This window comes from Atta cephalotes (assembly GCF_000143395.1).
Source record: "Atta cephalotes unplaced genomic scaffold scaffold00075, whole genome shotgun sequence".
Classification (NCBI taxonomy): Eukaryota; Metazoa; Arthropoda; class Insecta; order Hymenoptera; family Formicidae; genus Atta; species Atta cephalotes.
This window is the reverse complement of record NW_012130139.1, coordinates 519,452-540,917: the sequence shown is the minus strand read 5'-3', so window position 1 is coordinate 540,917 and position 21,466 is coordinate 519,452. Positions and strand designations below refer to the sequence as shown.

At 34.4% G+C, this 21,466-nt stretch overlaps 4 protein-coding genes across 5 annotated transcripts; 1 reads left to right on the top strand and 3 right to left on the bottom strand.

Annotated features, from left to right (window-relative positions):
- The first annotated feature begins 3,957 nt into the window (after positions 1-3,957).
- LOC105624254 (40S ribosomal protein S18) lies at positions 3,958-5,353 on the top strand. Of its 2 annotated transcripts, XM_012205613.1 has the most exons (4): positions 3,958-3,978; positions 4,336-4,521; positions 4,588-4,689; positions 5,133-5,353. In XM_012205613.1, exons 1-4 carry the CDS (start codon positions 3,976-3,978, stop codon positions 5,298-5,300), a joined length of 459 nt encoding a protein of 152 aa, XP_012061003.1. In that variant the 5' UTR covers positions 3,958-3,975; the 3' UTR covers positions 5,301-5,353. The 2 variants fall into 2 exon arrangements, with proteins under 2 accessions (XP_012061003.1, XP_012061002.1); XM_012205612.1 differs by having other exon boundaries at positions 3,967-4,521.
- A 294-nt stretch (positions 5,354-5,647) lies between these two features.
- On the bottom strand, positions 5,648-11,131 carry LOC105624253 (endophilin-B1). Its single transcript, XM_012205611.1, has 9 exons — positions 11,069-11,131; positions 10,416-10,557; positions 10,161-10,289; positions 9,924-10,086; positions 9,787-9,850; positions 9,664-9,699; positions 9,079-9,269; positions 7,148-7,283; positions 5,648-5,761 (listed from the first exon to the last, which is right to left on the bottom strand). Exons 1-9 carry the CDS (start codon positions 11,129-11,131, stop codon positions 5,648-5,650), a joined length of 1,038 nt encoding a protein of 345 aa, XP_012061001.1.
- A 1,772-nt stretch (positions 11,132-12,903) lies between these two features.
- LOC105624252 (dolichyldiphosphatase 1-like) lies at positions 12,904-14,974 on the bottom strand. Its single transcript, XM_012205610.1, has 5 exons — positions 14,878-14,974; positions 13,848-13,948; positions 13,575-13,753; positions 13,279-13,500; positions 12,904-13,036 (listed from the first exon to the last, which is right to left on the bottom strand). Exons 1-5 carry the CDS (start codon positions 14,972-14,974, stop codon positions 12,904-12,906), a joined length of 732 nt encoding a protein of 243 aa, XP_012061000.1.
- Positions 14,975-17,681: 2,707 nt separating this feature from the next.
- Positions 17,682-20,737, bottom strand: LOC105624307 (T-complex protein 1 subunit eta). Its single transcript, XM_012205667.1, has 6 exons — positions 20,651-20,737; positions 19,870-20,130; positions 19,259-19,588; positions 18,710-19,182; positions 18,361-18,630; positions 17,682-17,970 (listed from the first exon to the last, which is right to left on the bottom strand). The coding sequence occupies exons 1-6, from the start codon at positions 20,735-20,737 to the stop codon at positions 17,682-17,684; spliced, it is 1,710 nt and encodes a 569-aa protein (XP_012061057.1).
- Positions 20,738-21,466: the final 729 nt, after the last annotated feature.

Below are 21,466 nucleotides of genomic sequence, written 5' to 3'. Positions count from 1 at the left end.
GTACGTACGTACGTCTACGTACGTACGTACGTACGTTACGTACGTACTTACGTTCGTTACGTTACGTTTACGTTACGTTAGTAGTAGTAGTAGTAGTAGTAGTAGTAGAGAGAGAGAGAGAGAGAGAGAGGAGGGGGGGAGGAGAGAGAGAGAGAAAACATGAACTATTTTCGTCGTGCACATTCGCATCCGCCGAAAGCGACGTTAACGATGCTTTATGAATTCCGCGGCAAATTTATCGCGAGGCGCGACCCCGTTCTCGTCGCGTACCTATCTCTTGTTTTAATCAACGCGGATTGTCTTCGCTACAACCACGCGAATAGTGTCCGAGTGAGAACTGAATTCCTAAAACTCTAAATATTCGAACGCGCGGTCTCTCCGATCGTCGACTAATGGAAAATCATGGCAGAAGCGTTGTGAATGGCGATATCTCTCGATCTCGGAATGGTATTGTTCAGCGGCCAGCAGAGAAAAGTTATGTTTAAATCGAACAAATTGTTTCTTTCGTTGATATTTTTTTAAATTGAAGCGAAAATATCAAGTGAATTTTCATTTTCTTTTGAGGAAAATGAAAATTCACCTGATTTCAAGAAATAAATTATTTAAATCTCACAGAAATTTTTATTCATCCGTAATAGCAATTATTGCAAAATTTTTTTTATATAACAAATAATTATAAAACAAATTTTGTTTGAATCGAAGAAATTTTTCTCTGGATGAGTGCGTTCGTGATTGCTCCGTGGTGAGATTTCCCGAAGATTCTGCTTTAAAATCGACACGAGATGTGCCACACGGTGACTGGATAAATTATGTTAGAACGAAACTCGCGAATTCTTTCTTATTCCGGCTTAATCCGAGGGAACGACCGTAGTAAAACGGATCAAAGGGGGATCATGCACGGGAACTTGGCGAACATCCCTACTGCCTCCCACCCTATGGCGATTTACTCTCCGAACGCTCGTTTCGACTCGTTTCTCGATTCACCACCTCGATTCGCCACTTTGCTACCTTTGTTACCTTTGCCCGACCGACTAACCTTTGACCCTTGCAGTCAAGATTAGAAGGGGAAACGAGCGAGGGAGAAATCGAGAGATGGGGGAAGGGAGGGAAAGAGAAAGAGGAACAAAGAGCGAGGGAGAAAGAGTTTTGCGTGGCGAAACGATTGCTTTTCCGCTCGCCGGATTTTTATCGAGTTATCGAAACTCCATCGACAGCACACCGAGACAAATTTCATTTCGCACCGGCAACCTCGTTGGCGTATCCGTAGAATCGAGCTGGCTGTTAATATTAGATTCCTGCGTGGAATTTTTACGCCACGTCTACAATACGTGTCGTATATATGCGTATATGCATCTTTCGCTTCTTTGACTTGACTAAAATAAAATGACGACAACATTCAATCATAGATCCGTTTGCTTCAACTTTCATTTTTCTTTTTGTATTTCTGCTCGAGAAAGATTTTTTTTTAAATGAAAGATAAAGTATCTATACCTTGCGATTTATGACTTTGATCCGAATCGGCATGCCAAATATAATTCAAAAAAAAAAAAAGAGAAAGATTTTATCAAGTAAATAGATGGGCTCTCTTATGCCTATAAATAATTACAACTTATTTACAAAAAAATATTACGTGTTAAGTTATCAGATAGTCGTGGCATCGACAACACAATTCAAGGTATTTTCAGTAAAGATACAGTGAATCATTTCATCCTTGTTTAACGTTGATAAAAACAATATGTAATGATTCACTATGTTAATTACATTGTGTTCTTACTAAAAAAACGTCCATTATATAGATATTAATATGGACATATTCTACATTCGTCTTCTCCAAAGAAAATTTTACTCGAAATAATGGTACACGTAACGTATATTATATTATAGTATATCTAGTAAAATTTTCCTCGGAGAGAACGTTATGGAATGTAATCTAAGTTTATGATCGGCAATCACAACGGCAATAAATGTCTGATCTCAGTGAGAAATGACCATTAAAATTAGATGTCGAACCGACATTTAATTAACATTGAAGTCATCGATATTATATCGTATTGACATCAATTCAGGCATAAGAATCATTTCTGGGTATTTTTTTTAATATAGCGAGACTAAATCAATTTTTTGCGTATTCTCTTTCGCTCTAACATCGACCGGAATTTCATTATTCAAACAGCATGGTAATTTTTTCTAATGTTCTTGGAATTATTTTTTTTCTTCGTTTGCGTCATTGCCATTGGACGGGCTCGTTGGAAGTCATCACAGACCTGTCACGCCATTTTAAAGACGACATTCTCCCCGCTTTACGACCCCACAGAAAGGCAGACTCTGTCTTTTCTCCTCCTATTCTTCCGCTGCGAAACTTTATCCTCAGTTCTCTCGGATATAAAATCTCGTAAAGTGTCTTTTGTGCGTAGCATGCCTCTCAGAACAGAATGGTGGTACAGTTTATTTGAGAGGCTATACACTATTTTGAAGTATTCGTTGATTGGTTAATTAGTTAAAATTCTTTTTTCTAATTGTGATCAGTCGAAGCATTTGTCACGACTTCTTAAGATCGTACTTAAGACAGTCTTGAATATAAGATCTGATTATGAATATCGGCCTAAAAGTAGGATATTAGGGTGATAATTCAAAATCATTGTTTATCGATTAAATATGTGACTTATATACATACAATTTATAATACATACATACAATCTATAAGATATCGACACATCACTATAATACATATACATATGCATATATAAGTATATACATAAGCATATACTACTGTAAATTGACTTCTTATTTCAAGCTATTATATTTGCCATGATGAAAATTTTTCTTATAATTTTTATACAAATTGGAACATTTTTCAGAAATACTCAGAAATATTCGGAAAGTTTACATCTTTTCTCAGAACTTTTCATACAAGTGAATTCTGAAATATTCTGAAATTTCTCATCCTATAATTTTTAAAAAGTATTTTTTAATTTTTTAGATTTGTAACATTTCATCAAAAATTATACTTACAAAAAAAGATCTTAAAGATCTTACTATATTTCATAATTAACATATATGAAAAATTCTGAGAAAAGATGTAGATTTTCTGAGAAATGTTTCAATTCGTATAAAAAATGTGAGAAACTTATAAAATTATAGAGAAATTCTGAGAAAAATTTTCATATGTTATCCAAAAGCTAAGAAGTATATGAATTATAGTTCCAAAATGTTAAAATTGCAACTCACATATGATATACAACTTCATGTTGTTATTATCGATGCGAAATATAAAAAAAGCTGGACGAATCTATAATTCACATTAGAAAGCTGTATTAGCGTTAAGATATTAATTATTATAGTTGAGAATCTTAAGATATTACTAGCTCCACTATATAGAAACACTAATGCATATCGGCCATACTTTCAATTGGTGGCGACATCTTTAGTTAACTTAATAACTTATAAGCTAAGTAAATTTTGCTAATCGATATATGAGATACCAAGTTTACCGACCCTAGGTACATTTTTTTATTATCGATAAGTTACGAAGATATAAATTTAAAGAATTATTATTATCACTGGCTGTATTAAAGCATCTGAATAAAATTTATCTTGTCAGTGCTTTAAGAAATTTTTTCGTTCAAAACCATTAAATTGTCCCTCTTATGGATAGTCGGTACGCTTCTGTTCCGAGGATTTACTACAAAGATGAACCGCATCTACTTTCGAAGATACGATTTTTATCGATAGTGTCAGAAAATGTATGTAGTCACGTAGTTCCTAAACTGAAAATGGATGTACTGGCGGTAGTGTACGAGAGATTTTTCGACGGCATCACGCCGTCGAAAAAACGCGTCCAATCAGAGAGAAACCTCTCTAGTCATTTTCAATCGATATATAAAGCTTGGAGCTCTAACATGGCGGTCGTTTCCGGTTTTATGAATCTCCATTCCTATCTTATTTCCGTCTTTCGGTGTCAAGTTTTACGGCAAGATGGTGAGTGTCATGCGAATTCCTTCTGAAATCCAATTTTTTTCGAAGAAATCTTGTGTGATACGCATCAAACACTCAAATAAGATGATAAATTTGTCGTTTCTGAATTTATCTTCGAAATATTTTAACGAATGTCGCGAAAAAAACGATCAACCGACGTTTTGAGGTTATGTGGCGGGCTTATTTCGCGAATTCAAGTTTTTTGTTTGTTGAGCGTGCTTCATGATATTTCGCGATGATCGCAAAGATTCGACGATTTCCATTCAGCGGTCAAAAATTCATTTAACTGTTCGCGATTTGTCGCGCCTCGTGATTGAGGTTAGTTTCGCGTGTATACATAATCATGCTCTTGTTTTCCAGTCGCTCGTGATTCCTGAGAAGTTCCAGCACATTCTTCGTGTCATGGGCACGAACATCGACGGCAACAGGAAAGTCATGTTTGCTATGACCGCGATCAAAGGTGTTGGTCGGCGTTATGCCAACATCGTCTTGAAGAAAGCAGACATTGACTTGGACAAACGAGCTGGAGAATGCTCGGAGGAAGAAGTAAATTTAGCCGTTCTACATTTATGAAACATCCTAAAAATACTGACGTATCCAAAATGCTTTTAGGTTGAAAAAATTGTCACCATTATGGCTAATCCCAGGCAATACAAAATTCCTGATTGGTTCCTCAACAGACAGAAGGACATCGTTGATGGAAAGTACTCACAGGTATGCATCTGTTTCTTTAAAAAAAAAAAAAAAAAAAAAGAATCACATTCTGAAACACATGCTTTATTGTTGAAAAATATAAAATCATACATTTAGAGAAAAGTTTCTCGAACATGGAATTTTAGATCCAAATAATTTATTGAAATTCGACTGACATAAAGATATAATGATGACTTGGATAACAATCATTTATCTATTATTGTGATACATCGTGAAAATTCCATTGCACAAATTCACGACTGATCGTGCATATGTTCATTGTACTTTCAGCTGGTAGATTGTGCAATAGCAACTGCACTGCTGTACATTTTTATTGCTTTATAGTATTCCTTACTATATCGAATAACAAGTATGAGTGCAACAGAGATCAAATTATATACATGTAATCTTATGTAATTGTTAGTAGTCACAAGATATCTTGAAAACTTTGTATTATTTTGCAGCTCACGAGTGCCAACTTAGACTCTAAGCTCCGTGAGGACTTGGAAAGGATGAAGAAAATCCGTGCTCACAGAGGGCTGCGTCACTACTGGGGTCTCCGTGTACGTGGTCAGCACACCAAGACTACAGGTCGTCGTGGACGCACGGTCGGTGTGTCGAAAAAGAAGTAAACTTTTATATATATATATTATGTACTATTAATAATAAATCTTTAAACGATAAATGTTTTTTTTCGACCACTTGGTCAATTGTGAAAAGAAAAACCATAACGGTCAAGAGGCACAAGTGTTGAATACAAGAATAATTCCATCGTGTTGTATGCTTTAGTCATAGATTAGTGATTTATTTAATTAAATTGGGATTAATCTCTTGGTCCTGAAATAACGAATCACTTTTCAAGCCAAGTAAGATAGCCATTATTTCGACTAATTCAAGCTGAAAATAAAACTTCGCGAGAGAGCAGTGCGCTAAATTGACTCTAAATGCAATTGACAATAGACGATAGCTTCTAAGTGCATTAACGATGTATTATAAGTGTTTCCACGTATACTTTGGGCACCTTTCCTTGTTGATTGCCTCTAATTCCCATGAAGTAATCATCGTCGTCGGGAATTTTGTAAATACCGATTACCTAGAAAAAACACATATATACCTCCTGTCTTTCTTTTTCTCAGGATATTCAATTTATTAAGTATAACTTTATACACAATCTAATTAATACATCGTATTGATTATAATATACAGGCACGCATTATATATAGCGTCACTATAGATACACATCGAAATAAGCGTACAAAACAATACATGAAAAATACGATAGTCGTGACACAATAAATAAAATGCTCGTAACAAAGTAAAACGATAGGCATTTCTTGAACATGCACAACAAATGAAATTTGAATAAATATACAATAACTCGTCACGCACGAGTACGTTTATGATTCTAGACGTTCGCGATGTGTCCTGTATTCTTGTTATCTTACAAATCTATAGCAGAGAAAACGTGAAACTAATATGTGATATTAACGACACATTGATTAAAAAAAAAATGTAACAAAGCGCACGTAAATTCAAACTAATTGAAAATTACAATATATGTCTAGCATGCACAAATCAATGTGTACAATTAGGATACAGATATAACTGCTAATCTTATGAAGATAGTTTTTTTTTTTTTTTAAGATGAATTACTTGATTAATCGATATTTCGTATTATATTTTGCAATTCGTAAGAATATCGATAGAAATTATTTTTTTAAAGGATTGTTGAATTCATATTTAGATATTCTCGAAACTTTGCAAAACAAATTATGTATTATTAATATTGCTAAAAGTTATCACTGTCCTTATTTTCCGTTTTATTGTGTATCCAAAAATGATTTTCCCAATTGTTTTTGTATTGATATTAATGCATTGCAGGAGTAATATAGTAAGTTTCGGCATTTTTTATTTTTCTGACAATACACGAGAATACGAATTTTTCAAGCTTTCTTTCGAGAATAATATCTAATATCTTGCAAGTTAACAACATTATTAGCTACTTGAAAATAAATGCATCAGTACAATGTTGTTAGTATTAACAGAGTATAACAGAGAGCTCTTAAAGTTATGCAAGTTAATATATATATATGAGCGTCTCGCGATTTGAAATGTGTACTTATAATAACAAATATTTAACTCTATAACGCGTATTAAGAGAAGTTCAACATCTCGGGACAGTATCTTAATCCTTTCGGGACGGGGACGCGTCGAGAATAAATTTTTTCCTCAGAGTTTAGGAGAATCGAAAATCGGCGACAGTCCCGAAAGATTTAAGCCTAAAACGAGTCTTACACGATGGTCCGAAGGAAATACAAAAGAAAATCTCTCTACAATACATATTTATACAGTGATTAAAAAAAAGACTATAAGTAGGTGACCTTACAATACCGTAACTTAATCCGACTACAGATTCATGCCCTTCGTTCGAGACATCGCCAAACATGCTGTTGAGTACCTAAATCACAAACTTCGTTACCTCATCCTGCATGACGCTTAGTTCACTAGGATCCCTCGCGTCGTAATTGCACAACACTCTTGCTCTGTCCTGATCATTCTCGGCTAGTGCGTTGGTGGTGGCTGGTGGGGTGGTGTAATAGGGACCCCCAGATAGGCTGGGTAGGTAAACGATAAGTGAATTTATAGTGCTATAATCTTATTTATAATATAAACTCGTGTACGAGGAAAACATTAGGGTAGGAGACACAACTGAACTTATAAGCGACTTTTTACGAGGATCATACACTGCCATACAACGTGAATATATTGAAATATCGTTTCACGTTTATAATCAGGCACACACTCACCACTCTACATCGTTACTTGACATTGAGCGAAATAATAAATATTTGATTGTGATGAATTGGATCAGTATGCATGCAATTTAAAAAGATCGAATTTTGCATTAAAGACATTTTTTATTCGGCAAATTAGTTTGTTCTTTTGCGGGCATGTGTGTTTTCAATTCTACTGGTTCAATTACATGCATTATTGTTACATGGTTCACCCCGATATTCTCCGATATCTTGGAAAGAATGGAAAAATTTATTCTTTCCCCCGCAGTACATAATACAGGCAGATTATCAACATTCTAGTATAAAAACAAGAAAAGCGTGATATGTGTCTACATTTATGTCGTTGTTTAGTTACATGGCGCATCAGAATTAATTTCTCTTTGATGCCATTATGGCCATTCTCGGCCGAGTTACGGCGATCTAAAGCAATTGTTTTTGAAAGGTAATACAAGAATAATAAGAGGTAGTAGTATAGAAGAAGATGAAGATAAGGTATGTAAACCGCACTGATCGCCGTAAATCGTTCACAAAGAAATTTATCGAGAAAGATATTTTATCCGTCCTATTTATCTAAATATACAATTGCATGTACAATTATACAACATTATAGAGTATTTATTGATAGGGAACAAGTCTGCAGCGACAATCGAAATCAAGCTTTTTAACGTGTACGTGTACGTGTAATAACTTGAACGAACGTCGCTAAAGTGGGAAAATTGCGTGATAAGTAATGTAGATCCGTTAATTGAATTGCCAACTGGATTCGAAATTTGTAATGACTCGTCAATATTCGAAGAGTTGAAAACTAAATTTTACTGGTATCAGTGTCGAATGTGGCGGTAACGTAAGCGGTAGATCCGGCAGTTACGGACGAATTTTGAGAGAGAGTGGGCGAAGGATTTAGCTCGATCACTTCCTCGCTGTTGACTCTCAGCAAAGGGCTCGGTTGACGCGCCCTGCAATTACCAATCGTGCAAGCAGAGATAGAAAGTAGCGGGAGAGAACACGCTCCAACAGATTGTACGAAGGCCGAGGAAGCAAGGAGTAATTAAATAGATAATAAAAAAATAATTTACATCTATTACTATAGCGATTGTTACAATATTCAGGACAGGATGCTGATATAGAAGCAATTAAATCATGTCGGCATTAGATCTGGTATAATTGATCACACAACGGTTTCACCGAGGTCAAACAATCTTAAAACCTCAATTCTACTGTCAGTCGATTAAAGGTTAAAATTAATTAATGTTGTTGAAACCAGCTATAACAGGTAATGTTCGTCAAACCATCAAAATTACATCTTTTGTGCAGTGAGACATTTTTATCATGAAAAATTTCATCGTATCTTTTTGTCCAAATCTATGCCCGCGATTGCTATAAGGAGAAGCGGAGTTTACGAATCGATATCTAAACATACTCATTAACATTCAAGGTTTGTCAAACATTACTCACTCGGATCACCATAAAGTAGGATAGCTGTACAGAAATGTTGCAATAACAATACGCTGCACGAGGACAATAACGTGCCAAATACAGGTTGAATAGAGTAGATAGATAGAATATTTTTAAAAGAAAAAAGAAAGCCAAAAAGTGGTAAAAGCAATCAACTTACCCGGCAAGGTCACGCTGTAGGTCTTGCATGACGGCGTGGCATTGCGCGTAATGACGTGCTTGCGCTTCTACAAATTCGTGTAAGCATCGCAAATGTCCGGCCTGTGAGCTTGAGACACCTTCCAGCAGCAATTTCACGATTTCTGCTTGTCGATCAAACTCTGATTGCGCTACCCTTAACTCCCTCTCTGCCTGAGTGAGCAATATATACATTTTATTTATTGTTTTCTGTATATATATATTTTAGTATCTGCTATCCAAGATGAAGTCAGGAAACTAAAATGATTGTAGCTATGAGACGTAGCTATCCATAATTATTGATCCATATCATAAGAAAGATTATGTGTCGCTTCACATGTGTCGATTCAACAATTGTTACTACCATGTTTTTTTGCTTTTATGTGTATACAGATTATGAGACTATTATGATAATGTGTAAAACGTAACAAGAACATTAGCACTTTAATATCTATAAAATTTAATACATATTTCTAAATGGTAGCCATAAAAATCTTTAATGCGATCGCATTGGATTTGGATTTCTCTGAATTGAGAAAACAAGCGAAACTATCGATTGCATTAATACCTGATCAAGCAATACTTCGGGTGATATGCCGGACTCCTATAAATCGCAGCAGTATGGAGGACAAAACACATCGTAAACGTATAGAACAATTTTTAAATGATATTGACAATTAACGATACTTACACTCTGTTGACCCAGCATGCTCCTCGCTTTCCTTACTCTATTTTTACATGCATCCAAGTCCAATCTATATTAAAATCATTTAACATGATTAATTATTAAGACTTTTAGTATATACAATAGGGATAAGTGATTTTTACCTTTTGGTTTCCAATATCGCCATTTCTTTGCTGACGGTTTTCATTTCTCCATCCAAGAACTTCCTCAACGGCTGTATGTAACAATTGGCGGCAGTTCCTATAAAGTCCCTTTCGATCTGTCCCAATCTCTGCTGGCATTGGCCGACTTTTATTAATGCGCTACCTAAAATCAAATCTTACATCAAGTTCTCTTCCATCATATATGTGTATATTTGTGAGAATATATTTGACATTAACCATAAGCTATCCCTGGACCAAAGTCATTTCCAGCTTCTATCATATCAGTGCCTACATATTCCAAATTACTCAACCTATTAGGTCTCCTCTTATCAATTTTTTCATAAAAAAAATCTTCAATCCTATTACCTGCAAAATATATCATTTTAGAATTAATGATGAAATATACATATAGAAGATTCTATTAAATAATGTTAAAGGATTGACAATCGATTTTTTATCAAAATTCAAATCTAATTAATTCAAATTGAATACCAGGATTTGGAGTAAGCACAGCTTCCATATTCCGCAGTATCTTTTCCGTCCATGTTTTGGTGGCATTTCCTCTTTCTGCTAGGTGTTCCAAATGCGCATCTAATTCAGTTTTTTCTGAAGTACCCAGTGTCTCTTCTGTCATCTGAGAGATGTGAGAGAGCAAACATAATAATCTTAAATTTTCTTGGCAATTTCTAACGTTTCTAATATATAGCAACGTTCTCAATATATAGTATTTCTAATGCTCTTAAAATATAGTTGCCAATGAACAAATATGATTTTACGATTCGCATTCAAAGTCCGCGTCATTATTGCGATGCTAATATAGCATCAGAGGAAGATGACGCGTTTTCATTTGATTAAAGAGTAGCGTCATTGGTATCGACTGACGACGTTACACGTCGAGACAAGACCAGGATCTAGGTTAAACGAGATGATATTGGACATGGACTCCAGTTCGACGAGAACGAGGAGCGGCCAAAGAAGCCGTCCAATGACGTGCAAACGCGTTCAATCATCGCTTTTGGACGTTGAATGTCAACGGTGACAAACGCCGAAAACGGATTCGAAATGCGTTTGACGTCGTGTTTCCTCGACGCGGATCCCAGACTTTCTCCGGATAGAACGGAGAAAAAAAAGGAGGATTTTCCCACCTGCACAACCCTGCTTAGAGCGGCTCCCGCATCCTTCACCAGCTTCTTCACGTTGAAATCCATCCTCACGAATTAGACCTTTCACGCGATCGAGCACTCTTCCTAGCAAGCAAACACCCAACTCTCCTCTTTCTCTTTCTTTTTGTGTCTCCCACGCTCCCTGTGCTTTGTCGTAGGATTCATTAAATGCCTCAGCAACTTCCGGAATCTAGAGGTACTAGAAATTTTCAATCAGGCATATCGTGTCTAGATATTCGTGCCTCATGCCTATCGGTTAATCTGCAAATTACTTTGTTTATCGATTCAATTAAAATAAATGAACACAAGATCGTTGTATTTGTCTGTCAAAACTATATCACATGATACAGCGTGCTATGTATCATTATCTATAATTTTCAAAATGTACATATACATGCGATATTTTTAATGGTTTTTAATTTTGTTGAAAGAAATTATTGTCACGTGGCAATATATTTATTAAATGTAATCAAAGTCGTGAAATGAGACTCCTTTTCTATACAAGATTTTCACAAAACCCGTTCGATGCACTGCTTATGTGCAGTTTATTGAATTCCATTAACAAAATGCAAACCTCCTCCTCAGAAAAAAGATATCATACATAATAACAGCTATATATATTCGCCCGCTAACTTCTATCCGACTAATTATTAATGCTATCTTCACACGTCCCTGCTCGAGAGAGAGAAATTAAAATTTTTTAAAACATTACCATTAACTCTGGAAAAAAAAAATAGAAAAAGACTGATATGATGATCCTCAGGCAGTAATCTCATAAATGATGATTCAATGAACAAGATTCGCGCCTGGAATACAAACATGTCAGACAACGTTGTATTACAATTTTATGTCTAATACAATCAATTCTATTAACTCAACAATTTTTATAATGCTCCGTTGTACTCCAGTCTGATCTTCCTCTTACATTTCTAAAAAAAAATGTATATCTTGTACAATGTACAAGTACAATGAATATGTATCGAATGAATATTTCAATTTTCGTAAATATGCTGGAATGAATTGCTGCGAAACATCATATAATAATACACTGATGAAACACTTGCATGCTCATTCAGAAACAGATTTATTGAAAGAATCGATACTTCTTCTCGTAGTTGCTTCCTCTTGATTGTTTCCGAATCTCTAGTTTTATTTAACTAAACATTGCATACATCTCACACATTATTTCGTTCCTTACTTAATTATTAAGAACACATGGAGAAAGAATCTAGCATACAGGCGATACATGCCTCTTGGGAGTTGGTACAAAACGGTACCTTAGAACAATTTGCGAGACCTTAAAAAGAATATAATACAATCGTGCTTGAACGTGCAAACGCATTTGATGACTTTAATAATCTCGACCATGCCAGCAATCTATTACAACACGCGTGACGATCGTATTATTTATTTTTTCTTATTTTTCCTTCCCAGCAATATCCTTCCAGCAATCGCAAATTAATACGCACTTGCGCCACAGCTTTGACGGCGCCGTACTCCAATTATTTCTCGTTTTAAAAACAGCTTAATATTATCGTATTAATATTAGTAATAGACAATAATTATCATAATAACGACAATATTGAATGATGATGCATCACATTGCTATGACGATCATTTCATAATCGGTTCCACGTTTATATTGGAATTTGTGAAACTTAAATTGTCTCTGATAAGAGGATTGAATATTTCAAACGTGTTTGCATTAATCCTCTAACGCAATCAATTGTAGGAATGTTAATTTAATGTTTTGAGTCGTTCGTTATCAAGGCATTATTATATGCTATCGGCTTACTAGCCGATACTATCATTGGTTGTCAATGCGATCTCCCAATTGCCGATAACTTTCGCGCTCGTGCCCGAGCTTCCGTACGAATATTTGTGTACTCGAACCACAAGACATTAGGGATCAGCGTTGTATCACGCAGCAATAAAAACTCTGATATTCGCCTGAAGAATAGAAGAATAACAAAGATTAGAATAATATGAATGATATTATTAAGCAGTAGTCATCAGAGAAAGCAGCTTTGTAACTGTTGTAAAACTCTTTAATATTATTGATTTATACATTTAGATCTAATGAGGAACTATGGACAAGGCCAATATCATACTAAAGAATTTTAGAACAGTTGCAAAACTTTTCTCTGCTGAATGCAACCATTATCGCTATTACGCCATTTTCCGATACTTACCACGAAACTACTATAGGAAAAAACGGTGTCAGGATCATGTGCATGATTATGAACCACGCTAATCCCAGTATAATTCCAATTAATGTACCCCAAATTACTTGGGTGTTGGAGTGGTACAACAGATACACTCTGCTGTAAGTTACCAATAAAGCTGTGACGATGCATCCTATCGCTACTATTGTCCGCCAAACTCTCTCAGTTACCGTACAGTTGTAATTTAACCTGGAAGAAAAGTAACATATGAGTGAGTTAACAAGAGCGAGTGATATGTGAAATTATTTGTGATGTTTCATTACCTAAAGTATATAAAAAGTGTTGCGTATGCAGCAAAAAACCACATAAATTGTGCATGTGTAGACGGCATGCCATATTCGGCGTACAAGCTATCTCTCTTCATCGGCCTTGCTTGACGAATCGTGTGTTTTAATACATAATTTATACATTCATTGATACTGACTCCGATAAAAAGTACAATCTATAATTAAATAAAAAGTTACATTTGCGAGTCATAAATTAAATCTATATGAGTTATTACAATTGATTTATATGTATTATTACAATTAACTTACAGTATGTAAATCCCTCCTAAAAAGTATCAATGTAATGATGCCAGTTATAATGGCAAAGGGCATCAAACTTATTACAGCCAAAAACTGTCCAAAGATATCCCCTGAAAATTTATGAACGTACATTATTGTCAAAAACAGATATTTTTTTATAATTTCAAATACACAGTCTTTTCTTAAATTTCATCAAAAGATTGAATATCCAAAGCTTAGTAGTATAAATTAAATAGTTTGATAAGCATATTTTTGAAAAACTTTTTAAAGGTGGCTTAAAGATACAAAATATAAATAATAAGGAGCTACAATGCAAGATTAAGTGAAAGTCATCATATATTAAAAAATTTTTAATATAATAAAGTAGACATTTCAAAAAATATAAAACAATGTTACAAACATTAAAAAGAATATTAACAATTATTATATTTTTCACACGAAGTCTCACAAAGTTTCAAGTAACAAGGAATCTATATCGCAATAAAATTTCGTTTCATAAGCGAAATTTGTCATCTTCAATTCTGAACTTAAAATATTGTCAATTCGTTTCATAAGCAAATGTAAATTTGTCATCATTAATTCTGGACTAGCGAATAATTGTTAATATTCTTTTTAATGTTTCTAAACACACACATCGTTTTATATTTTATTGTACTGATAATGATCAAGACTTGACCTGACTTGAAATATCTACTTTATCATATTAAAAATTTTTTAATATATGATTTTCCCTTAAGATCTTGCATTAAGATATCTTGCATTACAGCTGTATGCTCCTTATTATTTATATTTTGAATAAGAATATGTTGACAACTTTTTATCCAAAACGATTTCACAAATTCTTCAGTATTTCAATACATAACAAGAATTTCTATAAATTCTATAAACATTGGCATATAATTAAATATTATGATGAATAAATGCGCCTGGCTAAGTTTTATCTACATGATCATGGCAGTGTGTAAAACAATCGGTAACGAAGTAAAGAGATGAAAACTCGGGATACTGACAATAAGAAACGCCGTGCTTTCGTACTGACCTTGCGGATACTCTACCAATGTCAGCGATAATGGGATCCATTCGGTCTCGTCACCGGCATGTGTGAAACGTGATTTAATCCCGTCGAGCGATGCCATCGTTATCGTGGTCTTGGAGGATGTGACATGTCTCACACGGCGTCTCACGGTGAACGGACGTCGGACGCGCACCGGCTGAACGATAGAAGAAGATGAGCTGGAGGGGAGAGAAAAAAGGAATCTCGTATTTACACCTGTGACTACGAGATTGTGGCCATCGCGTTGTCATCTATAATCGTCACTGCTTGTTCCATCACTCTTGTCGCCGTAACTGGCATTGACCTCGCTATAGAGTATTAATTATAATTGTAGCACGATTTGATCACAATGTTGATGAGGCCAAAGACGCGTGGACAGAACGCCGACGGTCGACAGAACTAGACAAGGCCACCAAACGGATCGTAGTGAAAGCTGGTCAAAGCAGGAGTTCGATGTCCCCTCCCTCTCCCTTCCATTCATTTCGAACTCGATCGGTTAGTGGTATGGCAATATTTCATAATTTTATTTATATAGCTATATATTTCATAATTTAATAAAGAATTCTGGTGAAAATTTTTCTCATAATTTTTATTCGAATTGAAACATTTTTCAGAAATACTCAGAAATATTCGGAAAATTTATATCTTTTCTCAGAATTTTTCGTACAAGTGAATTTTGAAATATTCTGAAATTTCTCATTCCTTAATTTTTTAGATTTATAATATTTCATCAGAAATTAAACTTATAAAAAATTTTAGAAATCTTACAATATTTTATAATTAACATATATAAAAAATGTGAGTTATAAAATTATATAGAAATTCTGAAAAATTATATAGAAATTTATCTTAAAAATTATATGAAAAATTCTGAGAAAAATTTTTATGTAATACATCTAGGCTTACATACTCCTTTGATTCTTAAAAAGGCACTTTCATAAAAAAATTTAATTTTTTATAACTGTTTCAAAAACTTCTGTTTTAGTTTTATACTTAGTATGCTAAGGCCACTAATTGTAATGTCTGGATTCAGACATTGTTGAACGCAACCATGCCTTAATTCGCCATAAATTCGCCATGCTGAATGATCTTTCTATTGTTACTGCCGCGACAGGCAATGATAGCGATTTAAGCACAGCTTGAATTTTGAATACAAATTTAGCAGCAGTAAATATGTCGTCCAGTGTAGATATCAGTGTCCTTTTTATTTTGTGCCATACAATACCTTCATTAAATAAGTCACTACTCTTATCAATCTTCAACAACTGATTACGTTGCTCACGAGTTTTGAATGTGGAAGGATATAAATGAAAATAGTTGAAAACATTTGTATTTTCTTCAGAAAATCTAATGCTCAAAGAATTTATAAGCGAATCTATATACGGAAAAATAAACTTAATTTGCAGTATTCTTTGAGATCTTCTGTAGAATTATACATTCTTCTTTTAATTTGTTTTGCAACAGTCCGCGATATTTGAATCTCAAGAGCCGAATTTACTTCATCGAAGGAGTAGTGGCCATCTTGTCCAGAAGAAGTAATTAGCGCCTCTACAAACGATTCTAGGAATGACAGATTAAAAAATTGAAGAAATGAGAATATTTATCATTCAAATCGAATTATTTTCTTTTAATAATATTAAACTTCATGCAACAATTAAATAGCTACATAGCAAGATGTCTCAAAATTCGCGCTTTCGGAGTACAGAACATAACACTTTATGCTAAAACAATTTTTTCCTTTAGCAAAATTGTGATAATCCGATAATTGCATTTATTTGTTAACTTCAACCTGCTCTTCCGCAAAAACTTATCGGGCGCAATTTTACTAAAGGGAAAAGTTGTTTTTTTGTGCTAAAACAAACGACTGTTTTCGGTAAAATTACATTCAATTAAATAATTTTTGCCTTTATTCGTGTAACTTCACCTATTCTTCTACAAAAACTACTTGTTAGATGCAATTTTGCAAAAGGAAAATTGTTGTTTTAGCACAAATAAGTATCATGTCCTGCACTCTAAATGCGCGAATTTTGGAACATCCTGTAGAAATTTTAGAAATCGAATCGATTGTACGAAAATCCGCTTAAAAATTTCGATCATTTGAAAGAAAAATGGGATGGAGAATTTAAGAATTTCGATGATTTGGTAAGAAGATGTAAATATAGATGGAAAAAATTAAGGACACTTAACATTTATGCAAACTTTCGTGAATACAGGTGCTTTTGCATATCTAAGGAACAATAAGATTTTATTTTAAACAGAAAATTAATCTGTCAATTCATTGTGATTCGTTATAAATATTAGCATGTACAAAAGATGACGAGAGAAAAGGCTGCAAAGATGCGACATAATGCTCGCATTTATAAACTATGCTTTCATTTCACATTACATAGTTCTCTTATAGTTAGTCTTGATTAGAGACCCAATATTCTAATTTGATCACAAGCAATTTTGTCAAAACTATATGAAAGAAAGATATATATAATTTCTTCTTTATATATATATACTATCTCACTCTATAATCATAATTAAAGTCATAGAGTGAAACAGTATAAGTTAGAGTGAAATAGTACAATACATACATATAAGAAGAAATGATATCTACTCTCTACTATTCTTTGGACTGGAATTTCACTCTAAAGAGTGAAAATTGAGCCAATCTTGAAAGAGTGATATTCACTCTAAAAGTTTTAGAGAGTACTTTTCTGTCTCGGAGGATTTTGACAAAATCGCTCGTGATCAGACTATGTTATAGAATCTCTAGTTTTGATGAAATTAAGTGGACAGACAGATTACATCGGTCTGCCCATGCCACGTCCCATTGGAGGTTGCGGGCCATCTTGGCTGCTCTTAGGATTCCTGATAGTTTCATCGACAGAAAGGATGAGACAGGCGGCTTCCGTAGCGGCAGTCAATGCGTTGATCTTCACTATTGCCGGTTCCCAGACGAAGTACTGCATGTTATCCGTGATATTCTCTGAATTTATATCAACGCCGTACCACTGCAAACCTTTATGATGCTTCTGGCGCAATTTATTCAAGATATTCGTCGCGTCAAATCCAGCGTTATCGCATAATTGCCTGAAACCGATACGTTTCATTAATTACTACATCTTGTAAACATTTATGTATATACAATATACAATATATTTGAAGCACTAAACGAGCAGTCGTCTATCAAGTGAAAAATTTTTCAATTTTTGCTCCTCTATAATATTATATAAAAGTTGTATTATATAAAAAGTTTATAGTGAAAAATTTTTATTTCCATTTTAGATACTTTTTTCATTGTGAAAAAAAAAAATTCCGAAGGTAACAGAGTAAATAAATGGCGCTGTCCTTAAAGGATTTAAAATTTAAAGAATAAAAACATAATATATACTTAAAAATTTTTTAAATGAATCTCTCTCTAAAAAGTGAAATTTCTGTCTTAAGGATAACGTATTGAATGTTACCTTAAAGTAAACATACCTCGGAATAACTTCGAGAGCTCTCGCTATTGCTCCTATCAAAAGTTGCTCTTTTCCAGCAATAGTACGCGAATAATCGCGTAAAGTCTTGGAGAGTTCCATTTCGATGGCACCACCACCAGCAACCACTGCATCATTTTTTATCAAGCGTCTAACGACCATGATCGCGTCATGAAGGGATCTCTCCGTCTCTTCTAGAAATTGATCCGCGCCTCCACGCAGGATAAATGTGCATGTCTTCGCTCGCGAACATTCATAGAAGAAGTTGAATCTAAAGATACAATTATAAATCACGTCAGATCGACTTATATCGATCGATATTGTTGAATGATGGATATCATTTAATTTACCTTTCGCCACCGATCTGCTTTTCCTCGAAAGTTTGACAACTTCCAAGATCAGAGTCCTTTATGTCGTGCACCGTTGTTAAGATTGCACCACCGCATGCCTTCATCGTTCTCTTGAGATCTTCGTCAGGTACTCTACCGGCACAGAACATGTCCCTGTCTGCAAAATATTGCGTTGCGACATCACCGATCGGCAACGAGGACAATACTACTTTCGCACCGCTCTTGTGAATCTGATCGAGCTTATCATAGAGAATCTGCCACTCCGCATCTACAATTTTCTGATACTCTGACACATTGTCCACACGCACTTCGGCATTGTCCCGTTCGGCCTTCAATTCCAGCTCAATGTTCAGTAATGCAATCTTGCATTGCTCATATTTTTTCGGTTGCATTTCAAATCCAGCATATGAAAAGGTCTTTTTGAAGGCCACTCCTTCAATTAGTTCCGAATCCTCCAGCGCACCTCCAGAAACCTAAATATGTTACTCAAAAATTAATTACGCCAGCATATTAAAATCTTTCATAAAATATAAGATCAAGTATGCCTACCTTTTTAATACCAATCATATTAAGAGGAAGTAATTCATCTAGCTTCATGACAGCCTTGACAACTAATTCGCTGAAATGATTCTTTTGTTGATATATCAACTTGGAATTCATAGCTGTGGCTGCGCATGTCTCCAGAAGCTCAATCTGTTCGTCCATGTCGCGTCTGTCTAATTTGACGCTTAGTTCATTAATTTTATCTTTAGCTATTTGAAGCGCGCGACGAAGAGCTTTGATTATTATACGTGAATGTACGCCCTCTTCTATAAATGGTTTCATTTGTTTCAAAAACTCTCCTGCCAACAAAACTACACTGGTTGTACCATCTCCAACCTGTTAAATAATAGAATTCAATCAATAATTTCTTTTTTCTTTATTGACCCTATTTTATCTTCATAAAGTTATTTTGTTTGAACGCTTGTGAAACAATCACAAATCTTTAAGAAATTGTCAGTCTATACGTTCTAGATTTGATATTCTCTGAATTCTTGCCAGTATAACGTTATTCTTATTGCGTTATTCCAAGTCGACATGTTATAAAAAAAACACGTCGGCCTAAATATTGCCATTGTTTTCAGAGAGTGCAATATTAATAAATACAAAATAATTGTTACCTCAGCGTCTTGTGATTTTGCAATATCCACAAGAGTCTTAGCAGCAGGATGAATGATGTCTAATAATTTCAGGATGGTAGCACCATCATTGGATATAGTACCCTTTCCATTTTGATCGACTATGAGCTTGTCCATACCGCGAGGACCTAGAGTGGTCCTAACGGCATCCACGACTATCTGGCATGCATTTATATTGGATATAACTTGTTGCTTTCCCTGAGACGTATCCGTACCTTCCTTCAGTAGGATTATTTGAGGTTGCTATTTAATCAATAAGAGAAAAATTCAATGATAGATACATTTACATCATTTCAACTTAAGTACATAGATATCCTCGTGTATTTTCCTATTAAAGATAAATTGTAAAGTAATTGAAGCAAAGTTATTGAACGATAAAAAAAACGATAAGATCAGAATCTTCATCATTCGAAGATCTACATTCTACATCATGCATTAATGTCCATTTCTATCAATATAGATTAACTTTAATCATGGTTTAACTTATTTTTTCTCTCTCTTTCTAGTTTTAAGAATTGAGAAAAGATGAGGAATAAAATTAATTAAAAATTAAATTTGCCTGGAAGAAATGGATATATAAGATTGTTGGAATCAATAAACAAGAATAACTTCAAATAACGTCAAAACATCTTATATCTTTTACACAATTCTTAAAAAAGTATCTTTAGGACATCCTATTTTCCGAATTTTAGCTTTTTATTCAAATTCTTCTGGGGAGGATTCAGCGTGAAATAAGTTTCCATATAAGGTTATAAAATCAGACCAGAGAGCCGACTACATGACGATTGCGACGAGTCGCAAAAGCTGCGAGATATCTGAATAATCTCTTTGGTGAGGTATTCCTTGCCATGAGAGAACATGACGTTAAAGCAGTGAGTGATCATAAAAAGCGAAGAACAAATATTAAATATAAAAGCGAGACACGAGATAATGAGGCGTCTCGAAAGTCAGTTTCAGTTGAAGATGAGATCGACATGAATAAAGTTAATAGCGATTAATGACACTTTCGCGTTTCTCGCATTAAAGCTTACCATCTTGGAATCTTTCTTCTTTCAACCAAAAGTTCTTATCATACGCGTTATTCGCCAATTAATTTTTTAATGCTTCGCGATTGCCGACAGGATGACGATGATGTCAAGCAAAAAACATGCGTTCTCGAGAGGTTAGAGCATCGTATAAAATTGCGATAGTGCTCCTCCCCCCACCTACTAATAGTTTTGTCCAATTTTCATCTCAGATAGCCAATCAAAGGTGCGTTCCAAAACTTGATTTTGTCAATTATGTATCTTAAAGCGAAGTCAAAATTATAAATTTACAAGATAATGACCAATGAAATCATAAATGTTTCTATTAAATTTGCATATTTGTGTAATTTTCACTTCATTTCAAAATATACAAGATATACTCTGACTAAAAGTGAATATACTCTGACTAAAATGAAAGATGAAAAGGTATTTTTTCAAGCTGACACTCAACATTCACTTTCAGTGTCAAAATAAATCACGTGATCAAAATTGACTCTTGATGTTCATCAATTTCTATCACGTGATCTGTTTTGAAATATTTGCTAACGTGCGAA